A 20,710-nucleotide genomic window follows, 5' to 3' on the forward strand; every position below is an offset into this window, starting at 1 on the left:
AAGAAAATCAGGTCTGCACACATGAAAGTCTTATAATTAAGGACTGGCAAAGAATATAATTGTGCACTACAGTGAAAGCCAAATTCATTTTCGTCACCTCAGCTACAGGTACATGTATATTCAATTGCAGAAATTACCTTTTCTATCATTTAATTTTCTCATTTCTACATAAATGAACTGCAAACAAGTTAATAAAAACAGTCTGCTTAAAAAAAAATTTAAGTCAGGAATAAATGTGTACATTTAATTTGCATTTTTCCTGCAGAAGAGCAAAATGTAATTTTTATTTTTTGTAATATCATCAAAATACTTTTTACAAAAGTTCTTAATTTGATGAGTTCCAACTCAACAGTGTTTTCAAATGATGAAGATATCACAATAATCTGAAGTGGACTTACCTTCCTCCATCCTCATAGGTGTAGGACTAGGAGCACTAGTAGTGTCAGAGTCTCCGTCATCATCCTCATCCATACTAGAGGGAGCTTCATCATCTATTTCAGGGGCAGTAACTGTGGAGGCTATACTTTCACATATAGAAACAGTTCTGTTATCTTCTTCCTGTAATTTAAAATTGGCTCTTAAACATTTTACACTCAAATCTAACTACACAAGACTTTAAATTCAATCTATTTTCAAGTATGTTGCAGATTCCAAACATAACAAGATAGTGTGCCAACATTACTTTTTTTGAAATGCACTATATACAATTTTCCTAATATCGGTTGAGATTATTTCCAAATCACTACCTTTCATACTATGCGACAAAAAAATTGGTTAAGATCAGTTGAGAAATTCTTGCAAAGCAAATTTTCCATAAATTATTGGTGTAAAGTTTCATAAACTTCAGTCTGTTCAAAATCTTTAAGATTTATCTAAATTCCATTCCAACAAGTCAGATCAAAAGATAGCAAAGATTTGTTAAAAAAAAACTAAAATTTGAGGTTTTGAGATATGTTAAAAAAAAGCACTTAACTTTTGAGTGAGGTAGTGAGGCATTATAAAGCTGCCTACCTTAGTCCTTTCCTGTAATATTGCCTCTAAATTGAATTTTTTCTTGTAATTGAAGTAGAAGTTTTTACACTGAGCTTCTGACTTTGTTCCAACAACATTAGCTATGGCTGCCCAATCTCTGCCATGTTCCCTTAATCCTGAAAATAAATATCAAGATATTTTTACAGCAAAGTTCAAATTCTCTATCTTGAGCTTTTATTTTACCTACAATTAACTCCATCTCCTTCCTATTTTTAAGTTATTCTATTCATACTGCGATCTTTCTATAAGGGCAATCAAAATACATTTATTATACGTTTCCCAGTGATATTCTGATATTAACATAAGGAGGTAGGCCAAGCGGAAGGGACATAACTCTTACAAATCATTGGAACATTTGTATTCAGCATTCTATGTCAATCTAATGTAAGCATCAAAGTAACTTGGATTGATTTTATTCTGTTTCAAATGAAAGCTTGATAGACTTTGATGAAATTGAATATGATACAAACACATCACTGAGTTCAAGAGTTATGTTCCTTACCCTACGTTTACCTCCTTAATAAATCTTTTGACTTTGTTAAGACCCTACTAATACATGTATTATATTGTTCTGAAGTTGCCAGGATGTTGCCTGCTTTTTTTGCCCAAAAATAGTGGATTGACTAGATACATACCAGAAGAACCTTTGCAAATTCATGTTGAACCTCTGAAAAAATGCTTAGCACAGTCTCTGATTTTCCTGTGGTTCTAAGCCTCATCAACGAACAGGCTTTATGCCTAGAAAATGCACTTTTTATGTCTTTAGAATTGATATTAAATATGGCAACAAGAAGTCATTCATACCAAAATTTAACCTTAAAAAATACAACCATAATGGTAAACTCCAGATTTGAAAAAAAATTCTCTGTCAAAGTAGATAACAATTAGATCTGTATTTCAGGTCATGAACACTTAATCATTAACTAATATAACTTACCTTTCTTTGCTTTCTCCATATCTTCTTCTGTCCATCTAGAAGACTCTGTAGTATCACCTACACATAGAAACAAATCAGTACAGATCAATTATACTCATTATCATCTCATACACTTCTATTAAATAACTGAATCCATCATTTCAATGTTTAAAACTTAAAATTAGGAGTAATCTTTCACGATGGTCTTCCTATCACAAAGACGAACATACATTTATAACCAGACAATAATCATAATTTGCCATAGTGATTGAGAAGAGTACTATGATTATGGTATAGACGGCACTACACAATGTGTCTGCAATAATTTAACCATAACATCAACAGTATTTTACTAAACCGATACTGTTTAAAATAAAAAATAAATTTGTGAAAAATGGTATGAAAACAAATAAATTAAAATAGCCCGAATCACTAGCTTACACAGGCTTATCAACACCTTCTTGCAGCAGTCTTAATTTATAGATTTTTGTACTTAACTGTTAGTATCTGTAAGAATCAGGCAGTGGGTGAAACATGGTATGAAAAAACCCACCATTTTGGTAGTGTAATTTGACTACAATAAAGTCCAAATTGAATCCCTTTCAGACTTTAAAGTTGTTTGGTTTAGAAAGGAGTTCAGTTTAACCAGGTTAAAATACATTAAAATTGATACAAAGGGACTTCAAAAAGTATCTGGTTTAGACAGGTTTTCGGATTACTCAGGGTTCAGTTTAAACAAGTTTCACTATATTCACACCATAAGAATTAATGAAAAAAGACAATATTTTCCATATCATGTTTGTGCATTGAGTTATAATTTCATCGAAATGCACTGAAAATGAACATTTCAAGGCCAGATAACTGTCAAAAACCTCATTTTTCTAATATTCTATTGAAAAATTTTTGAGCAAAGCCAGTGATGTAGAGATTAAATAATGGTCATTTCAAATAGAGAAGGTATCCTTGAGTGATATCACATTGTCAGGTCAGTGGGTTTTGACATGCATGTTTCTGATTTTTTTCCATTTTACCTGAACCTTACAAACACTTACACTTAAGTACCAATCCATATAAAATTCAGACACTGCCTATGGTAGAGGTGATTCATGAAAACCCAACAGTGACTTTTTTTCATTTTACATATGCCATATTTTCACATGATTGTCTTTTCTGTATTCAGGTCTGTATTTCAGAGATAATTTCTGGTGGGTTTTTGGCATGCATGAATCACCTTCTGCCTGATACTTATATAGACTGCTACTTTTACCCACCTTCAGCACTTTCAGGAACTGGCTCAGTAGGTTCAGGTAGATTTAATTTCCTACTGATTCTGTTGAAACATGCAGAGCAGCACTTGTTTATTTCCTCAGTCAGTTCTATGTGAAAAAAAAGGAAAAAGAGAATGATAAATAACTTTGATCAATTTAAATAAAATAATTGTAAGGAAAAAAAATTAAATTAATTCTAAGACAGAATACAAAACAATTTAAAACTTATCATCAATAATTGATATATGGTAGACAATTTTCTGATAATGTATAGCAGGAAATTTTTGCTAAGTTCTAATTTTTGCTTTATATCACAAAAATAAAAACAAATTTTAAAAAATTCAACTCCAAAAAATATTTCATTCAATAAAATTTCAAGACATGAAAAATAGAGCACATAAATTCTATACATTCTATCCCTTTTCAAAGAGCTAACTGCAAAATTTGGAACCTCTGAAAATTACCTGCAATATGGTACTTACTTTACCATACCATATTTAAGGGTGTCATTCAATATATGGCTATCTCATTTTGCAACTTACACTCTTACTATCATATATGTTCTACATATTTTCAGGATTTTTTTTTAACTTGCTTGCAAAAGTAGGGACAAAAAATCACTGTGAAAAATTACTTGGTAAACAGTATGGCAGTACAGGGCAATTTTACTTACTTATCTGGTACGATTTCTCCTTAATTACAGGCTAAGATGTAAATCAAAGTTGTTTTTTTAAGAGGAGGTGTAATTGCAACCGTCACACCCACCTGGCTACAGCCATGCAGTTGCACTCATTCAATTATTTTTTGTCTTTTTCCTTTGGATGAAATTTGTCCTTGATTTTGAGTTCTGGAATTTCTCTCAAACCAGTGTTGCCCTCAATTTTACTTTCAACCAAACTCTGGCAGTTAACAACTTACAACTATCAATAATGTTCTAAAGGGTTATTATTCTAACTCTTAATCATATATTTCTTCACAAATCACAATATAAATGATTGGTATTTTTGCCTTTCAAAAGCAAATATCAACTACTTTGTTACATAGAATTCAATATTTCATTTCACTTACGCATTTCAGTTATGATAGATTCTCTAAGTTCCTGTGTAACTTCATTCCATTTGGAGGGGAAAGGTCGTAACCTTTTAACCTTTCTCTTCGGTGTTTTACAGCTTGGAATAGGGCACCTAGAACACAAACAGAATCTAATTAACAAGCAACTTGCAAACAAATAAATTTAAGCTACTGTTTTTATACAGATCAATTCAGAATTCAATATTTCACAACAATCTATTTAATAATAAGAAAAAGATTCAAAACGCTGATAAAATAATAAACTTACGGTGTGTATCTCCTGCGGACAGATTTACATCGACAGCTACTACACACCCTCATCTCAGGTTTAAGGTCACTCTCACTAAGACCATATAGCTCACAGTTCCCCGCCGTCAGGGCTCGGCTGTAACTATAGTTCTCTAACTGCATCTTACACATCACACACTGATGAGGTCCTCCTGAGAAAGAGTTGATATCAATATCATCAAATAAGATTGATTGATTGATTGTTTATACTTTAGCATCAAATATTTGATACAGTTTATTTCATGCATTTCAGGATGAGAAGGGTTGACTTATTGAACAGATCTGATTTGTTCTAGTCAAACATGCTGAGCAATTATCCTTGTGCTACCTCACGGAAGCAACAGCCTGCAGATAGGCATATAATTCTGACTCTGAGCCTACCAGTCATCAAGTCTATCGCCTCAAATATTGTGTGCTTGGCACAGAAGTAGTGACTACCAATTTTAAAGTCTTTCGTGCGACTCAAAAGGGAACTGAACCTATGACATACCACACACAAAGCAAGCATGTTATCCTGAGTCATAGCCTCACAGATAAGTGTAACCAACATGTTTGATCTTTTTTTCTGAAATTTTCACTAAAATGGAACTCGTCCTCACCTTCCCCAACTGACATTGGTACAGCCTCATTATCATCTGAAGAGTCATCATGTTTTTCCTCTTTTATATTCTCAGGAGGTATCTCCATTGGCATTTCAGATGATGAGGTCGTTGGAACACTTTCTTGTGGAGCTTCGGGTTTCTCTTCCTTTATCTGTGGTTCTTCTTGTCGTATTTGTGTGGATCCTGGTTTGGTAAATGCCTTCTTTCTTTTGATTGCTGACTGTTTCCTTAGAAGCTGTTTATAATTTTCATCTTTTTTGGTCTGGTAATAGTATTCTATGCAGTCAGCTACACTCTAAAATTTGAAGAAAAAAAATTTCTGTCAAACGTCAAGTCATGTTTAAATTTATAATAAAGTAATACAAAAGAAATGTCCTTTTATTACAGATATTGTATATTGTTAAATGTTGTAACTGCAAATTTTCATGAATTCAAACATTTTTTTATCTTGTTATATTGGATTTTAGCATAAGATTTTTTCAAGACCCAAAGCAGAAATGGGAAAATCTTCAGTGAAAATGCAGTAAAATGCACGTAATATTAGAACCTTGATTTGAAAAGGCAAAATTTTGTACATTATTCATGAAAGTACAACATTTATTTTTAAAAGATTTTTTACCAGAGAAAGCTTGAAGAATATATACAGACATAAATATAGAGATTTTTTAAAGCAAATTCATTGGCTTGCTAATTTTTCATAATGTTGTGTACTAAGTACCTTAGCTAAGAGTGAATATTTCGCAGAATTTATTTTGGCGTTTTTACACAGACCGCTAAAATGGGCGAAAATTTCCTGCTATACTGTGTTACCTTTCTCTCTAAGTATGAAGCTATCGCTCCAAAGTTTTTAGGATGCTGTAAATATCGTTCTCTAAAGATGTGTTTCTCTTGTGGTGTCCAGATATTTATAAGTTTTCTTTCCTTCCAGTCGGCCATGGCATCCTCAACCAATCCATTGTTGTTGTAGTATCGTAATGATCGCTGACGAGCATCTAACATCATCGGAGGTATTACAGCTAAACTTCTCATTTTTCTGTCTTCCTCCTTAAAATAAATAACAAACACAGATATATGAAAATAAGAATTTAGTTGGTCGCCTTACTAGATGCCAAAGAGTTACAGTTCTTAGTTTTGTCCTATACTAGGGAGGACAAAGGCAGGTGAAACATAGCACTCTTGCCCCATAATCCTTTTTTCCTGCATTAATAAAAGAAGACCAGATACTCAATGCACTTTCCACCTTTTGAAAAATTCAAATGAGAAGTTTTTTTTTAGTTGGTGAAATATTTTTAATCAGCTGATTGCCATTCAAAAAACATGAAAGCAATCAGCTGACATCAAAGAAGAAAAGTATTGTAAAAATTTTAGTAGGAAGAATTCCAAGAGTAAGCAGACCAATGAATATCATGACTAACGTCACATCATATTTGTGGGCACATAAGTATTATGACTGACGTCACATCATATATGTGCGCACGTAAGTATCATGACCGACGTCACATCATATTTGTGGGCACATAAGTATCTTCAATATGTCCATTAACACTATAAAACAAGTACGTCCAACATAGGAGGTGCATATCTTATATATATATATTTAAATAATGAGCAATTTTTCAGCAACATCTGACTTACACAAAGTATGTACCCTTGACAACAGAAAGTGGCAAAAAATAGAAACAGTTACTCATACAGGTAAGATAAGGTTAGATACAGTAATATCACACGACTATTACAGGATTATCCTTGTTTCATTAGTGAGAAAAACCAACCTCCTGTTCGTGTAAACCATCCATGATTTGTTCAAGTTCAGCCTCACTCCTGGCGACATTTCCACTTCTTGTACCAGCCCTGTAACATGTTTAGTATTTCTAAGTACAATGTATATTTATTTCTATATATCTTGTACCATGTCGATAAAAAGCCCAAAAGGCCAGTAAAGAAATTTAACTTTTAATTTCAGATTAGGTAATACTACTATTATTAACTACCAAGATATATTCCTGGCAAATGTCAAGTGAAGTAAAAAATTCTATTGACTTCAGAGTCTTATGTTCAATAACTGGACTGAATTTTTAATCTGAACAAATCTTAGTGCAATATCCATTATAGAAGGTCACAGATAACTAAGCCACTAACCTGGAGAGTCTCTCTTTATCTTCTCTGGATTTTTTGATCTCTGGGAAACATTTTTCAAAGAATTCTCTCATTTTAGCATCTTTGGCTCTAAAACAACAATAATTTAAATCAATATGTTAAAAAGGAAAATGTCTGAAATGCTGTTTTTTCACCCTTCTTACCAAATCTGACAAAACTGATGATTAAATGTAAGTGTTTGTAAGAATCAGGTAAAATAGGAAAAATCAGAATCATGCATGTCAAAACCTCACCTATCTGACAATAAAATATCACTCAAGAATGCTTTCTCTATTTGAAAAGACTATATTTGGTCTTTGCATCATGGGATTTGCTCAGCAATTTTTCAATAGAATCTTAGAAAAAAGAAGTTTTTGACAGAGTTATCTGCCCTGGAAATGTTCATTTTCAATGTAATAGTAACTCAGTGGTCCAGCATGATATGGAAAAATACGTTAAAGTTTGTTTTTCTTGATTTTGATGGTGCAAATAGCCAAATTACAAGATCAAAATGATGGTTTTTTTCATACCATGTTTCACCTACTGCCAGATTCTTACAGAGGCTGACACTTAATATGTCCTTATATATAAGTACTTTCTTGTACTACAGAGGGATGGACAACAAAATTTGCTTCTTCTACTTAAAAAAAATTTGAGCATAACATTTGACTGATGGAAAACAGTTCGAACTATAAGTGTATTTTCTGGAAAATTATCCGCAGTGGGTATTAAAATGGAAAGAACAAATTCCACATGGTCTTTATTGCACAAAAAAATATTTGGTTAATATATTTATAAATAAACAACCAAGCATATATTGTGCACAAGTTGCTGGAAAATTCAATACCTTTTAACTTTAGCTTTGCTTCTTAAAGATACAATTTTTCAATTTTCTAATAGATGCAATTTTTCAATTAATGTTTTTTTTATACATAGTTTTCAATTTTTTAACGCAATTGTTTTAGAAAAAAAAAAGAAATATATTTTAAGACAAATTAGATATTGAAATATAAAAATACAAGTTTCTCAAATGTATCCTTTATGTATTATTTCTCATGCAGTTTTACCCATTTGTTCCACAAATCCAAACCGTATCTTGGAAAATTTTTAATATAGATACATTTATAACTGACTTGTGGATGTAATTTTTTCAGGGCCTGCAGCATTTATACCAGCGTAAAGATTCAAACTACGGGTTTGTCCTAAAGACTGTTATGTACTTTTGAATGTATTCACACAAGATGCATCTATTACTGCATTATTACTGAAATAACATACCTTCTTTTGGCATGATTTTCAACTTTTTCAATCTTCTTTATCCAAACCTGCATCAACTGATCATATCTCTCTGTCAAGTACCTCTCCTGAAAACAGTTTAAAACAGAATTAGGGCCTATTATCCTATGCCTTAAAAAAATGCTGTATACAGAAAAACAGCAATTTTTAAGTCAAACATAAATGATTGAAATATGAATATAAAGAATTCATGAAAAATGTATATGAATGAGGCTGCCTGTCCGACACCCTGCAAGTTAACATGATATTTAAATGAAAATGCTTTTTTCACACTTACTTGTCCTCCACAAAATGTAATATCATACAGTATTTCATGTTAACTTTTTAACAAATTCAATTGATGTGAAAATCAAGGTTCATAATAATGTTAAAATTTTTTTTATTCTCTTTTCAGTTTGTCTTACCCTGATTCGTCTGGCCTGGTTTCTCTTCTTTAGGTGTAGAACTAGTCTCTTCTTAAATACTTGATGACTGGAAATATAAGGAAAAATACACAACTGTTAAACACTGTCAATATGAATTTGGTACCGAGAAGACTCTTATTTTTGTTCTTTATTAAGGAGGCAGGCAGAGCAAGACACAACTCTTACAAATCACTGGAATGTTTGTATTCAGCATTTTACATCTATTTCATAAAAGCATCAAATTAATTTAAACGGATTTCATTCTGTTTCAAATGAAAGCTTGACCGGAATTGGTGAAATTGAATATGATCCAAACATATCACTGATTTCAAGAATTATATCCCTTACCCTAGGTCTACCTCCTTAAATAATAGGAAATTTTCAGCTAACTCATCTCTACTAGCCGGCATTATTTGTGATTCCTACTCAAAATTGGTACTATTCTACTAAGTAGTATTTTTTTTATTGCTTTTAACAAAAAGTAGTATTTTTTTTAATTGTTTTTAACATATTCATTGATTTTATTTTAAATGTATTTCACTACCTGAATAATCACTGTTAATAATTTCTTTAATCTGTCCCTTATCTAATGTCATATAAATAATGAGCTACAATGTACTTAATTCATCAAACTTTTCCAAATTGTTTATCTAAGACTGTTTGATAAGTAACAACATTCATTTTTTATATCAGCTATGTGTATTTAAAGTGTCAAATTTCAATACCTTTCCAATGACAGAAATTCAACTGAATTTAGTAACTACTTACTTAGCAATGTTATCTCTGTAGACCTGTGTGTCAGAGGGCTGGTTATAAAGTGGCTGGAATGAAAGGAAATTATAACTCACTATAAACTGAACACAATGTGATATAGAGAGTGGGGAAAATATGCACACAGGAAAGTTTTAAGATCTGAATTTTCATCATTGCCATCATTTAATAAAAAAAAAAAAAAACAAAATTACATTAGTTCCAATTATATCTAAGCTTATTAAAATGCATACAAATTATAGTTTTAAATTATGAATTTTAATCTGTGTAACTTCCTTGATCAGGAAATCAATGGGTTTAGAACATCACCCAATAAGCCTAAAAGTTGCATTTTAATTTAAAAAGCCTGTAAGGAATCATGTTTTTTTTTATTTTCCACTTCAAAAACTTACTTTATTAGCAACTGTCTATTGCATATTATTAATATGTCTTTTTTAAAACATGGTCTGTTTCTTACCAATTCAATTTTGGGTCCTAATGGACCTAGAAGTTTGTGTGCTTCCTCTGCCTTTTTCTGTAAAAGAAGAAATGAAAATTTCAATACAAATCAAATGATATATACTACAACTTGCTAATTATTTAAATTTCTCCAATTCAGACAATTGGCCTGGGTTTCCTTAAAATATCTCAAAATGAGAATTTCCTCTAATCATCAATATCACGTGATCTCATCGGTTAATGCCGAATTTGAAAACGGATTTGAGGAAAATTTAAATTTAAGATTTTTATATGAAACTGGGCCAATATGAATTTGATTTATTGCACCATCTAAGGCTTGCTTTAGGGTAAATATTGAAGTTGTAGAACCAATTATAAGTTCTGCGGCACAATTTCACACATATAACACTTTTACATAAAAAGTTGGAGGAAGAAGTCAGTAACTTTCTTCTTTTCACAAATTTCTCACCCTACCAGAACACCTGAGTTCACACCTGGTTTCAGGTGCAGTTTGAGTTACTTGTTTTTCTGTGTTTACTTCCTGTTTTTGTTTGTTTGTTTGGGGGATTGTGTTTTACATTTTGTTTTTTAGTTTCAACTTTAGTTTTGCTGTTTTTTTCCTTGTCAGATGATTTCCCCTTGTGAAAACCTCTCGTAATTACTTCTATTTTTTCAAGTGACTTCCTTTACTACCTACCCTATTTTCAGCATATATAATCTGTGCCAAGCTTTGGTGTTTTACTTCAGTATTGGTGATTTCTAGAGTTTCAGCCTTGTCCTCAGGAGGTTTAGATCTCTCCAGTTCAAGTTGTCTCTGTACAGAACAAAATGATAATGTTTAAGCAGTACTCCAGCTAAGAATCATGCAAAATGTGATTCATGGTTGCAAAGTCTCCATATTTTCATTTATGAAATTTTGTTTAAAAAGTTATAGTAAACCAAAATTAAGATGTGGCTTTTCATATTAAACCTGTGTTCTTAGCAGATATAAATTATATAGAATGTACTGTAGAATTCAAAATTAAAGGAGATAACTCTGTAAATGATGCTGAAATACAATACAAACTATCGAATATTCAACGTGAATTATCTCCTAAGAGCAGACAGATTTGAAAAACTAGTTATACATTTCATCATATAGACCTATAAAGCAACTTGATAACAAAACTAAAAATATGTAGCCTTTTTTTTTTTTACATATATCACATATTACAGAATATGCATGGTTCTTAAAAAAGACTTAAATATTCAGTTCTCTCATTAAGAGGTGGTACCTAGTACTCTACCATTGTATGATACTGAAAGGTACTCCTAGAATTTCAAAACTTTCTATTCTTCCAAAAAAGAAAATCATAAAAAGTACCTCCAAGAAAGCAAATTGTACCTGACTTGGAAAAAAAACATCAATAAAACTCCAGAGTGGTTTCATCTAGGAATTTATCATTTTTTACCTCCACCATCTTAATTACAATATTCCTCAAAATAGAGGATTTTTCTGTCATTAAAGTCAAAATGATGTGAGTAGAATTGGCCTAAAGTGTTTGTTTTTAGGTCCAATAATATTATCAAAAATACAAGCATTTTTATGTTTCAAAGAACACTTTTTTTCATGAAATTTTGGTGAAACAGTTTCCAAGAAATTGCACTAACAAAAGTGTGACATGTAGACAGAAGGAGAGGGCAAAAACAACATGTCTCCCCACCAAAAAAACAGTTTAAAGAGACATATGTAGTTTTTGTCCTACTTTACCCATGATACATTTACATGTTAACCAACTAAAGGAACTATAATCCTGCGTTGTATTTTCCATGCTTAAGTTACCTGTTTTTTCTGTAGTTTTTGTATTTGTTGTTCATGTTTACTAATTTCTCTATCTGTTTTACTGATAGCCTGTAGTAACTCATCCTTGGTGGTACGACTGCTGCTCTCGTCAGGGGTAGGTGAAATGGCTTCTACTTCAGGATTGTATAATGTCTGCTCCTACAAAGAGAAATCCTTCAAATTTACCAACAGAAACATCCTGCTTTTCGGGTTGTATCTATATTAGGCCAAGTAAATTTAAATGGTAGCGTCTCATCCATCCTTCCCAAAAAAATATGAGGTAATGGGAGGATTTTATTTTTATTATTATTTTTTTTTATCTCAATCCAGATATTTGTTAGCCTAATTTAAGCTATTTGGAGTATAAATATGTTCAAAATCCATAGCCACATCAGTTTCAGAGAAGAAACATAGTTTTAGTCACTAAAAAATTAAAATTGTGTGTTATAGTGCTCAATACTAGAAACCCATGTGAAAAAAAACCCTGATTTTGAAATTCCTACAATTTTTAATTTTTTTGTCAATTCTTTTAAGAGCAGGAGGGAATGAGAATCTAATAATCAATTTTGTTTGGCCTTGTATTTATGTTATTAAGTGATATATTTTTCAACCCTATTTCATCTTAAATGAAGCTCATCTAAGGAGCAAATCACAATTAATATAACAATACACAGCATTTGAAATTGAGCATAATTTAACACCTCAAAGTGTGGGCTGTACATCTTTCATATAGCTATACAAGTCATATAGAGAAGGTTAATAAGCCATTTCTAGCTTTATATGGACAGAGAAAATTCTTATCTAGAACACTATTAGAATGCTGCTTAATTATTGTCTTTCATTCATTAAAGTAAAAAAAAAAACATTCCTTGGATGATTGTACCTAACTTATAATGATAAAAGTACGACCAGAAAATCATTTCAACTTGCCTCCATCATATGATCACTCATTATTATATAGATAGCAGTGTTTTATCAAATGTTCCCAGTGAAATAAATTTCGATATTTCACACTGTGAAATAAATTCTGTAATTTCACTATCGGGCTATCTCTCCCGCCAAAACGTCATAAATTTGAAATCAATCCCCCATTCACAAAATTTGAAATTTATGTTGAAAATTGCAACGAATAATCATGGAAATCTATATAATAAATAAGATAACTCATGCCAAGAACCCAGTAAGGTTGAACTCGTGTGCCAAACAAGTTCCAAACACTTGTTAAATCTATACGTTCTCCCGCACTTGTGATAATATTTGGTTATTCACTCCTTCCCATTAATTAACTTATTAACAAAGCTGACAAAAAGGTGAAAACTAACATAACCAGAAGTAAATTACAATAAAAAAGAAACAAACAAAATGGTAAATCTGGATTCAAAAAGCACCAAATCTGTTTCAAAGCGAAGAAAATCATGGGTGTATACTGCAACATATCAAATCAAAATTATTGCATTTCACTATACATACCTTTGAAACCTCTATACGGAGGGGTTGAATTTCTCTGTCTGATAGGCGAGGTCTTTTTGGAGGGGTCTGTGTGTGACTTGTAGATGCAGGAGTGGGTTCAGGGGCCTGTATGTTACCCATGGCTTCCTGCCTGTATGGCTGAAATGACTCACTGCCCCTGGAAAAGTAAATGCAAAGGATGAAGTTAACAAATATATGAACTAAACAGGTTTTTCTATTTGTATATCAATATTACTACACAGGCAAATGTGCCACACATGAAAATCATATGTTTCAGTTAACATATGATAATCATATGATTCAGTTAACATATGATAATCGAATGGTTATCATATAATAATCACGTTTTTCACGAACATATGATTATCATATGGTTTCAAGCCCATGTTATCATACGAGAATCATATGATTTTCATATGATTACTATATGATTATCATATGAATTGAGCACCATATGATTATCATATGTGGCACATTTGGCTGTGTACCCTATTCAGTCCCCTCCCCCTAAATCATATGTTTGAAGAGTGACACAGAAGGTGTCATCGATATTTATAACAAATAGTTTGAAAAAAGCTATGCTTACTAGAATCATAAATAACACCCTGGCTTCATACTTAAACCATATAATACCTTTAAATTTAATCATCTCCCCTTGCATAGTTCTAACAATTTAATACATGAGATTCCTAATTTTCCTTTTAAGTTTCATAGAAATCCTTTAAGCCTATAATCCTTTTAAAACAAATAATAATAAGAGTATTTGACATCAAAGCATCAACTTATTTCTTGGATTTATTCTTTGAATACTGGGAAAACTAAGTTACCTGAATCTATCTAAATTAGCTGTGTGTCCATGGTAATCTGCTGGTAACAGTTGAGGTCGTCGTCGTGCTGTGTAGAATTCTGCTTCACGCAGTCTCTGGTAATCCTTAGATTGGTCAGTCTAAAAATACAAGAGAAAAAATTCACTTTATATTGTATGAAGGGGATAACAAATGGCAATTTATTGATTAGTTATTTTGTCTTGATCAGCCTTCAATAATATTTTTTATCATTCTGCTTTCCAACAATCTCAAATTTTTGTGAGTTTCTCAAACTGTAAATAAAGGATTCATTAGGTCAAAAAGGTCTTATATTGGTGTATTCAAATACATTTTATAACTTCAACACAAATCTGAAACTGAAGCAAGTAAAGGTGCACAACAGGTGCCCATAAGGATGTCTATTATCTGTTTGGTGCAAAAGACTGGACAATATAACTTTATATCATGAGGTCACTGAGACCCTATTTTCAAAAATCCTAAGTTAAAGCTGAAACTCAAATAGGCATGGAAGGCTAACAAATAAATTAAGTTGGAAACTGCGATACATATCTTTTAACCTTGATGTCAGACATAGCATACAATACAGCTGTTTACACCCATTTAAAAATCACTTCAAATTTGGTCAGGAAAATCTCTATTGAAAAATAACAACAATCATGTTGTTCTAGATTTTGGACATCTCAATGACATTTAATAGATATTGGTACATGCACTGTTTGATCAAGGTAAAGTATAAAAAAGAGTCGTAAAATACAAGTCAAGGGAATTTAGGTATGTTTCAGCAAAGACCTTGTAATGATATTATTCTGCACGCAATAGAAACTATTATACTGCAATCATTCTATTTCAGCAACCAAAATGTGTTGACTGTATAATTATTGGTGATATATGGTCACTGACAGTACATAACAATTTGGCCCCGCCTACTTTCCTACCCTTACATGAACTACCTGTTTATTGTAGCGTTATTATCAAGGGCCACAAATTGTATAAAAATATAACTTGATTAAAAATGATAAGGATCGCAGTATAAAGAAAATAACTGTATATAGACTAGAAATAAAAACGATGAACGAATTTGGCACGAATCATAAAAAACACTCAGTGAGACTCGCATTTTACACTGATTCTAAGCCTCATCTGTATATCGTTTTTATTTCTAGTCAAAATTTTCTTTATATACTTTGAGATCCAAGAAAGGGGGTTAAAAGTTATACAGTGAAACAACAATCCCTAAATACTCCTTGAATATCAGAGTACAATGTTTACCTGAGTAAACCATCTTCAGTGAAACCTGTCTAAACCAAACAGTTTAACCCCTTTTGGACTATATCATTTGTTTAATTTAGACAGGTGTGTGTACAGTTTAGTCAAGTTCTGGGTTTATTCCATGTATGGTTTAGAAAGAGTACTTGTCTGTACTTAACAAATTTGTTTAATACAAGTTTTACTGGATCCTATCTTCTAAAAAAAAAAGAAATTCTAGAGACATAGAGCAGGACCAGCAATGACTACATAAAATTATAGCTTAATGACCCCAAGTTAAAACCAATTACTTACATGTCAACTGCTATTTACTACATGTCAGAGGTAACTCTTGAATTCCCTCATATTGGGTCAATGACCCATTCTTGTGACATGGAATGGGTGATTTCAATTATTGCAATGGGTCAATAATATGAATTATGCACTATTTTTACACGCACAAAAATGGGCAAATGACCCATGTCACCTTATCTTTTTGGGTCATCTCTGAATTTTTAGGGCTAATGGCCTATACTTCTCCCAAAGTGATTCCTGCATGACATGACATTCAATTGACAGCTACTTTTTAATAAAATCTGAAGTATTCTGAGGCAAACTAAATAAACACATATATGGTAACATTGATGAGATCTAAATTCTTAGACCACACCAATGGAACCTGATCAAAAGACCTTAAGATATCACCCATATAATATAACCCTCTATCAAGGTCTGTAATACATTGATGAGATATAAATTCTTTGAATACTCCAATGGAATTATAACTATTCTGATCACATGACCTTATGATATCACCCATATAATATAACCCTTTATCACGGCCTTTATGTGCATGTGGTAAACACATCATAAGATGCATTTGGATACACCTGGATCAGTCTCCTTGATTTCAGAATTACAACCTTTTCTACATTGATTTTACTTTTACTAACAGCTAAGTGTAACATGCCTATCTTCAGAGTTAATTACCAACATCATAGGGTATATAGAATATGTCACTCGACCATCATTATATGAAAAAAACTTAAAATGTAAGATGCACCATTAACGCATCATATAAATGATCTCCAGTCAAAACTGGGGACCTCATAAGTGCAAATGGCCAACTCCTAAAAAAAATAATAATAAAAGGAAAGCCAAATTCATTCAATATTTTTTGCATTAAGGACCATCAAAATCTTCTGTGGCCTCAATTTTACCCCACAGTTCACTTTGACTAAAGACAAACCTGTGTTTCAAGAAAATGCCAACAGAAATCAAAATGAAATTGAAACTATTTAGTAAACAAACCTGTACATACAATACAGGTAATTTTTAGAAATCTTAAAATAACTTGCTTCCTGGGAAAACTTGTCAAACAACATGAACAATTTAGATACTATTCAAACTGCCTGAAGCCTTTTTTGCACTTTTTAGACTTACTATGTGACCCATCTCAGGTTGGCAAAGAAAATATACCTCAGGGAAAACACCAGAAGAAAATTTAGGTCAAGGTAAACTGGTCATGGAACAGGATTTTCAAACAGTCATGAATTGCATCTACATGTATATAGATAAAAACATGTATAGACATTCTCATTTGACAGAAAACTTGGTCACAGAATCAATTAGTTTCTTTTGAACTTGTGCAAATCAGAAATTGCATATGTTCAACAAACAGCTTCATGTTCAAAAGCAAAATAGGTTACATTGATCTAAGTTGCCTTCCATAATTCTTTTTGAAACACTGCAATATCCTGGTACAATCTAAAGAATATACATTACTTAAGTAATATTGCATTAAATAGAAATATCACAAGACTCAACTGTTGCATGTAAAAAAAACCCCAAAAAAACGGAAAATTAAAGTTTTAATGATGAACGCATGAATGTAAGAAATACCATTGGGGTTATTTTTGCAGCACTGCTTTAATTCTTTTAAGTTTTCAACTCAAAGGCTGACTTTGTTCTTGTGATCTATGTACATAAATGCCTGTAATTTATTTGGTCAACCAAATCTTTCCCACTGTTATCAGAATGCCATTCAAATGGTCTAGTTTGACATGTAATTTCTTCATATCTATTAAGCCATACTCCCATGTCATAATCATGTTATACCGGTCAAGAAGTAGACCTTGTAGGGGTTGAATAAGTAAAGCTAAAAGTTTAAATTGATGGGTTGTGGAGTAAATTTTATTGACAACCAAATTGATTTTCCATTATTCTCCTGCCCAATATTTTCTATCTCAGGCCACCCGACTTGACATTAAAAAATATCGGCAATTTCAAATAAAAACACTATGCCAAATTCACTGCTACATTGCCAATAACAGAACAACATTTATTTCAATGTCTCGACAGAACATCACATCTTGTACTATGATATTTTCTGTCTCGACTTCAACACCGCAGTTATTCTGTATAAAAAATTTTGTTGAAATTAACCTCTTAATATTAAGAATTTTGTTTTATCTGCTGTTGTAACTAGAACTCTGTTGAATCTAACTCAAGAAGTGTCAAAGAACATTCCTTAGCTTTGAGTGCCATAGATTTCCAAACATTAAACTATGAGCTCTCCCCACCCCCACCACTTTCCACATACTGGGTAGAAAAAAAGTGAAAAAAAAAAAACAACAGAAAAATGGTAGGCTAGAAATAGGAAAAATAAACCCTAATTTTTTTATGGTGTAAAAAAAAAACAAAAATAAAAAAAATACGGATTTTCACCTTTTTCTTCATCAATTTTTTACAAGAATTGCCCTGCTCCCCGATGTGGAGGTCCAAAATTCATAAAAAAAAATAAAAAATAAACAACATAGCCATAGCTATGACAAGTTCAGTATTTAGCAGTGTCATAATAGAGGCAGCAAAATCGTAAAGTTTAGATGTCCTGGAAATCAAATAAAAAAAAACCAAAAAACAAAAACAAACAAACAACCCTACTGACCATAATTTTGAAGATGTTACCAGGAACACAGAATTACTTTAAATCCTGGCATCAAATTCACAAAAAGTTGTAAGAGATAAGTTGATTGTAAGTTATGAAATCACAATTGAAAATAGCATTAAGACATCATTATTTACGATCAATTTCACACTTACCACTTTTTGTGAATTTGATGCCTGGGTTGGAACAGCAATCGTTCATTGGCAAACATTACAATATAAGAATTGTGTATACAATGAAGAGGGGCAGAATAGGCATGAATTACAAACCATTCAATCAATATGATTGATTGATTGATTATGTTTTAAGGTCCTATGGCAGATATTTCATGCATTTCAAGATGAGAACAAATGACCAATCAAACAGACCCAGCTTTGTACTAAGCCGACACACTGAACTTGATTTTTGTTGCGCTAGCTCACAGAAGCGACAGCCCCAGGTAAGTTTGTCACCCTACTCGGGTACATTGTTCTGACTCCAAGAAAACTAGTTGTCACTCTAATCACCTTAAATACAGTGTGCCTGGCAGAAAAGCAGTGACTTATTATTTTTAATTCAATCTATATGATCTAAGCAACTTCAAGTAAATTATGAATAACCTAGTTTTTCAATCCGAAAATTTCAACTAATTAATAAATTAACTGACAGTTTTAATCGAGGCAGAAAATTTATTTCCCAAAATTTGCAAATTAGAAAATTTATTTTAAAATGCTATACCACTAACTTATTTATTTCTACTACCATTATACTTTACAGTAGAAAATGGAGGTCAGAATTTCTTTTTTATGAAGTGGAGGTTAAAATATTCATTTTCAAATTTTCCCAAAATGGTTGTCCCCTTACTTCAGATTTCAAAATTCCTAATGCAGAAAACCTACCTTTTATCAATAGTACATGTATGCAGATTCTAAGTCATCATGTAGATAAAACTGTTTAAGAATCCCTAAAACTGTGGCAATTTAAAATGTAACAAAAATCAGAACTAAACTAACCATACACTGGAAATTGGACATGCACTGACCTTGGTTCACCTGTGTCCTATATTAAGAACAACAGCACTCAGTGAAAAACATGAGTAAGTACACCATAATCAATCAGCCATGATAAGGAAGGTCAAAGTCATTGGTGATTCTTAGTCAAGTTCAGACATTATTGGGATCAATATAAGTGTAGAATTTTAGTCATTAGATAAGAATATGAAATAAAAATTTTTAATTTCAATAAAATAAAAGTTCCCAGTGCTTTAAAAATTTGGGGTTTTGTTTGAATGATTTTATATAAATTTGATGGTTTTCTAATTCTCATCTCCACAATTAAAAATATCTATAGTAGGTCCTGGTATGAGCAAATCACATGAACATTGTGTGTATCATGCATGATTTAGATAGTATATCTCAAATTCACTCATGGTTTGTGTCCTCCTTGTACAACTTACATGTATGATGTACAGTGGTTCTCAACCCTGCATGGGAAGAATTGGGATTGATTTTACATACAATTGTGACTGAACTTTTTGTAGGTTTAAACAGATCTGGAGCTGGCATGTCAATTAACTGCTAGTAATCTTTTGTACATTTGTGTAATTTATATTCATTGAACTGATTTTTCAGTGTGTTTAATTGTGCAATATTTTTCCACAGTGGCCAGATTTTAAAGGGGGAGGGCTGTGATCATGCCAAAGTACTTTAACCCTGTCAAATTTTTCTGTGCCCATCCCAAGTCAGGAATTTCTGGCCTCTGTATGTCTTACAGTTTACCTTCAGTTTATTTTTTAATGTTGCTTGAGTATAAAGGGGCACCTATTTCATTGTACCTGTGCATGATGATGATTCTGGGCCAGCTAGAGTCTGCCCTGTGGTGTGAGGGTTCCCTCATCATTCATTGAAAATCAATGGGTGACCTTGGGCTGACATTTTCATCCCGATGGAGTTGTTGTCTCTTTGACATATTCACCATACCTTTTGTCATAATATTTCATCTAGATTACGAAAAATCATCTAACACTTTGGGCCTGGCACATTATCAGGTTCATATCAAAATCTACCGGTACTCTGCCTAAATGTTCACACTTCAGATATTTGCAAGAATGTTAAATAATGCAAATGTAATGGCCAATAAAATGAATGTGTGTAATGTAAAGATAACATTAAAAGGCCATCATGACCAAATAAATTCAC

General features: G+C 32.0%; 1 protein-coding gene across 1 annotated transcript in view; it reads right to left on the bottom strand.

Annotated features, from left to right (window-relative positions):
* The window catches only part of LOC148607161 (uncharacterized), a 68,469-nt gene that overhangs the window by 12,725 nt on the left and 35,034 nt on the right, over window positions 1–20,710 (bottom strand). The window contains exons 3-20 of the mRNA XM_088543474.1: window positions 14,342–14,460; window positions 13,515–13,671; window positions 12,045–12,203; window positions 10,920–11,036; window positions 10,242–10,298; window positions 9,782–9,834; window positions 9,014–9,080; window positions 8,592–8,677; window positions 7,317–7,403; window positions 6,950–7,028; window positions 5,988–6,221; window positions 5,175–5,472; window positions 4,556–4,727; window positions 4,285–4,400; window positions 3,220–3,324; window positions 1,970–2,026; window positions 1,012–1,148; window positions 399–558 (exon numbers count right to left, since the gene is read on the bottom strand). Of these exons, the coding sequence (XP_088399600.1) occupies window positions 399–558; window positions 1,012–1,148; window positions 1,970–2,026; window positions 3,220–3,324; window positions 4,285–4,400; window positions 4,556–4,727; window positions 5,175–5,472; window positions 5,988–6,221; window positions 6,950–7,028; window positions 7,317–7,403; window positions 8,592–8,677; window positions 9,014–9,080; window positions 9,782–9,834; window positions 10,242–10,298; window positions 10,920–11,036; window positions 12,045–12,203; window positions 13,515–13,671; window positions 14,342–14,460 (2,260 nt within the window). The remainder of the gene's footprint in view (window positions 1–398; window positions 559–1,011; window positions 1,149–1,969; window positions 2,027–3,219; window positions 3,325–4,284; window positions 4,401–4,555; window positions 4,728–5,174; window positions 5,473–5,987; window positions 6,222–6,949; window positions 7,029–7,316; window positions 7,404–8,591; window positions 8,678–9,013; window positions 9,081–9,781; window positions 9,835–10,241; window positions 10,299–10,919; window positions 11,037–12,044; window positions 12,204–13,514; window positions 13,672–14,341; window positions 14,461–20,710) is intronic.

This window comes from Perna viridis, chromosome 9 (assembly GCF_037379345.1).
Source record: "Perna viridis isolate PV_CMFRI_1.1 ecotype Kerala chromosome 9, ASM3737934v1, whole genome shotgun sequence".
Classification (NCBI taxonomy): Eukaryota; Metazoa; Mollusca; class Bivalvia; order Mytilida; family Mytilidae; genus Perna; species Perna viridis.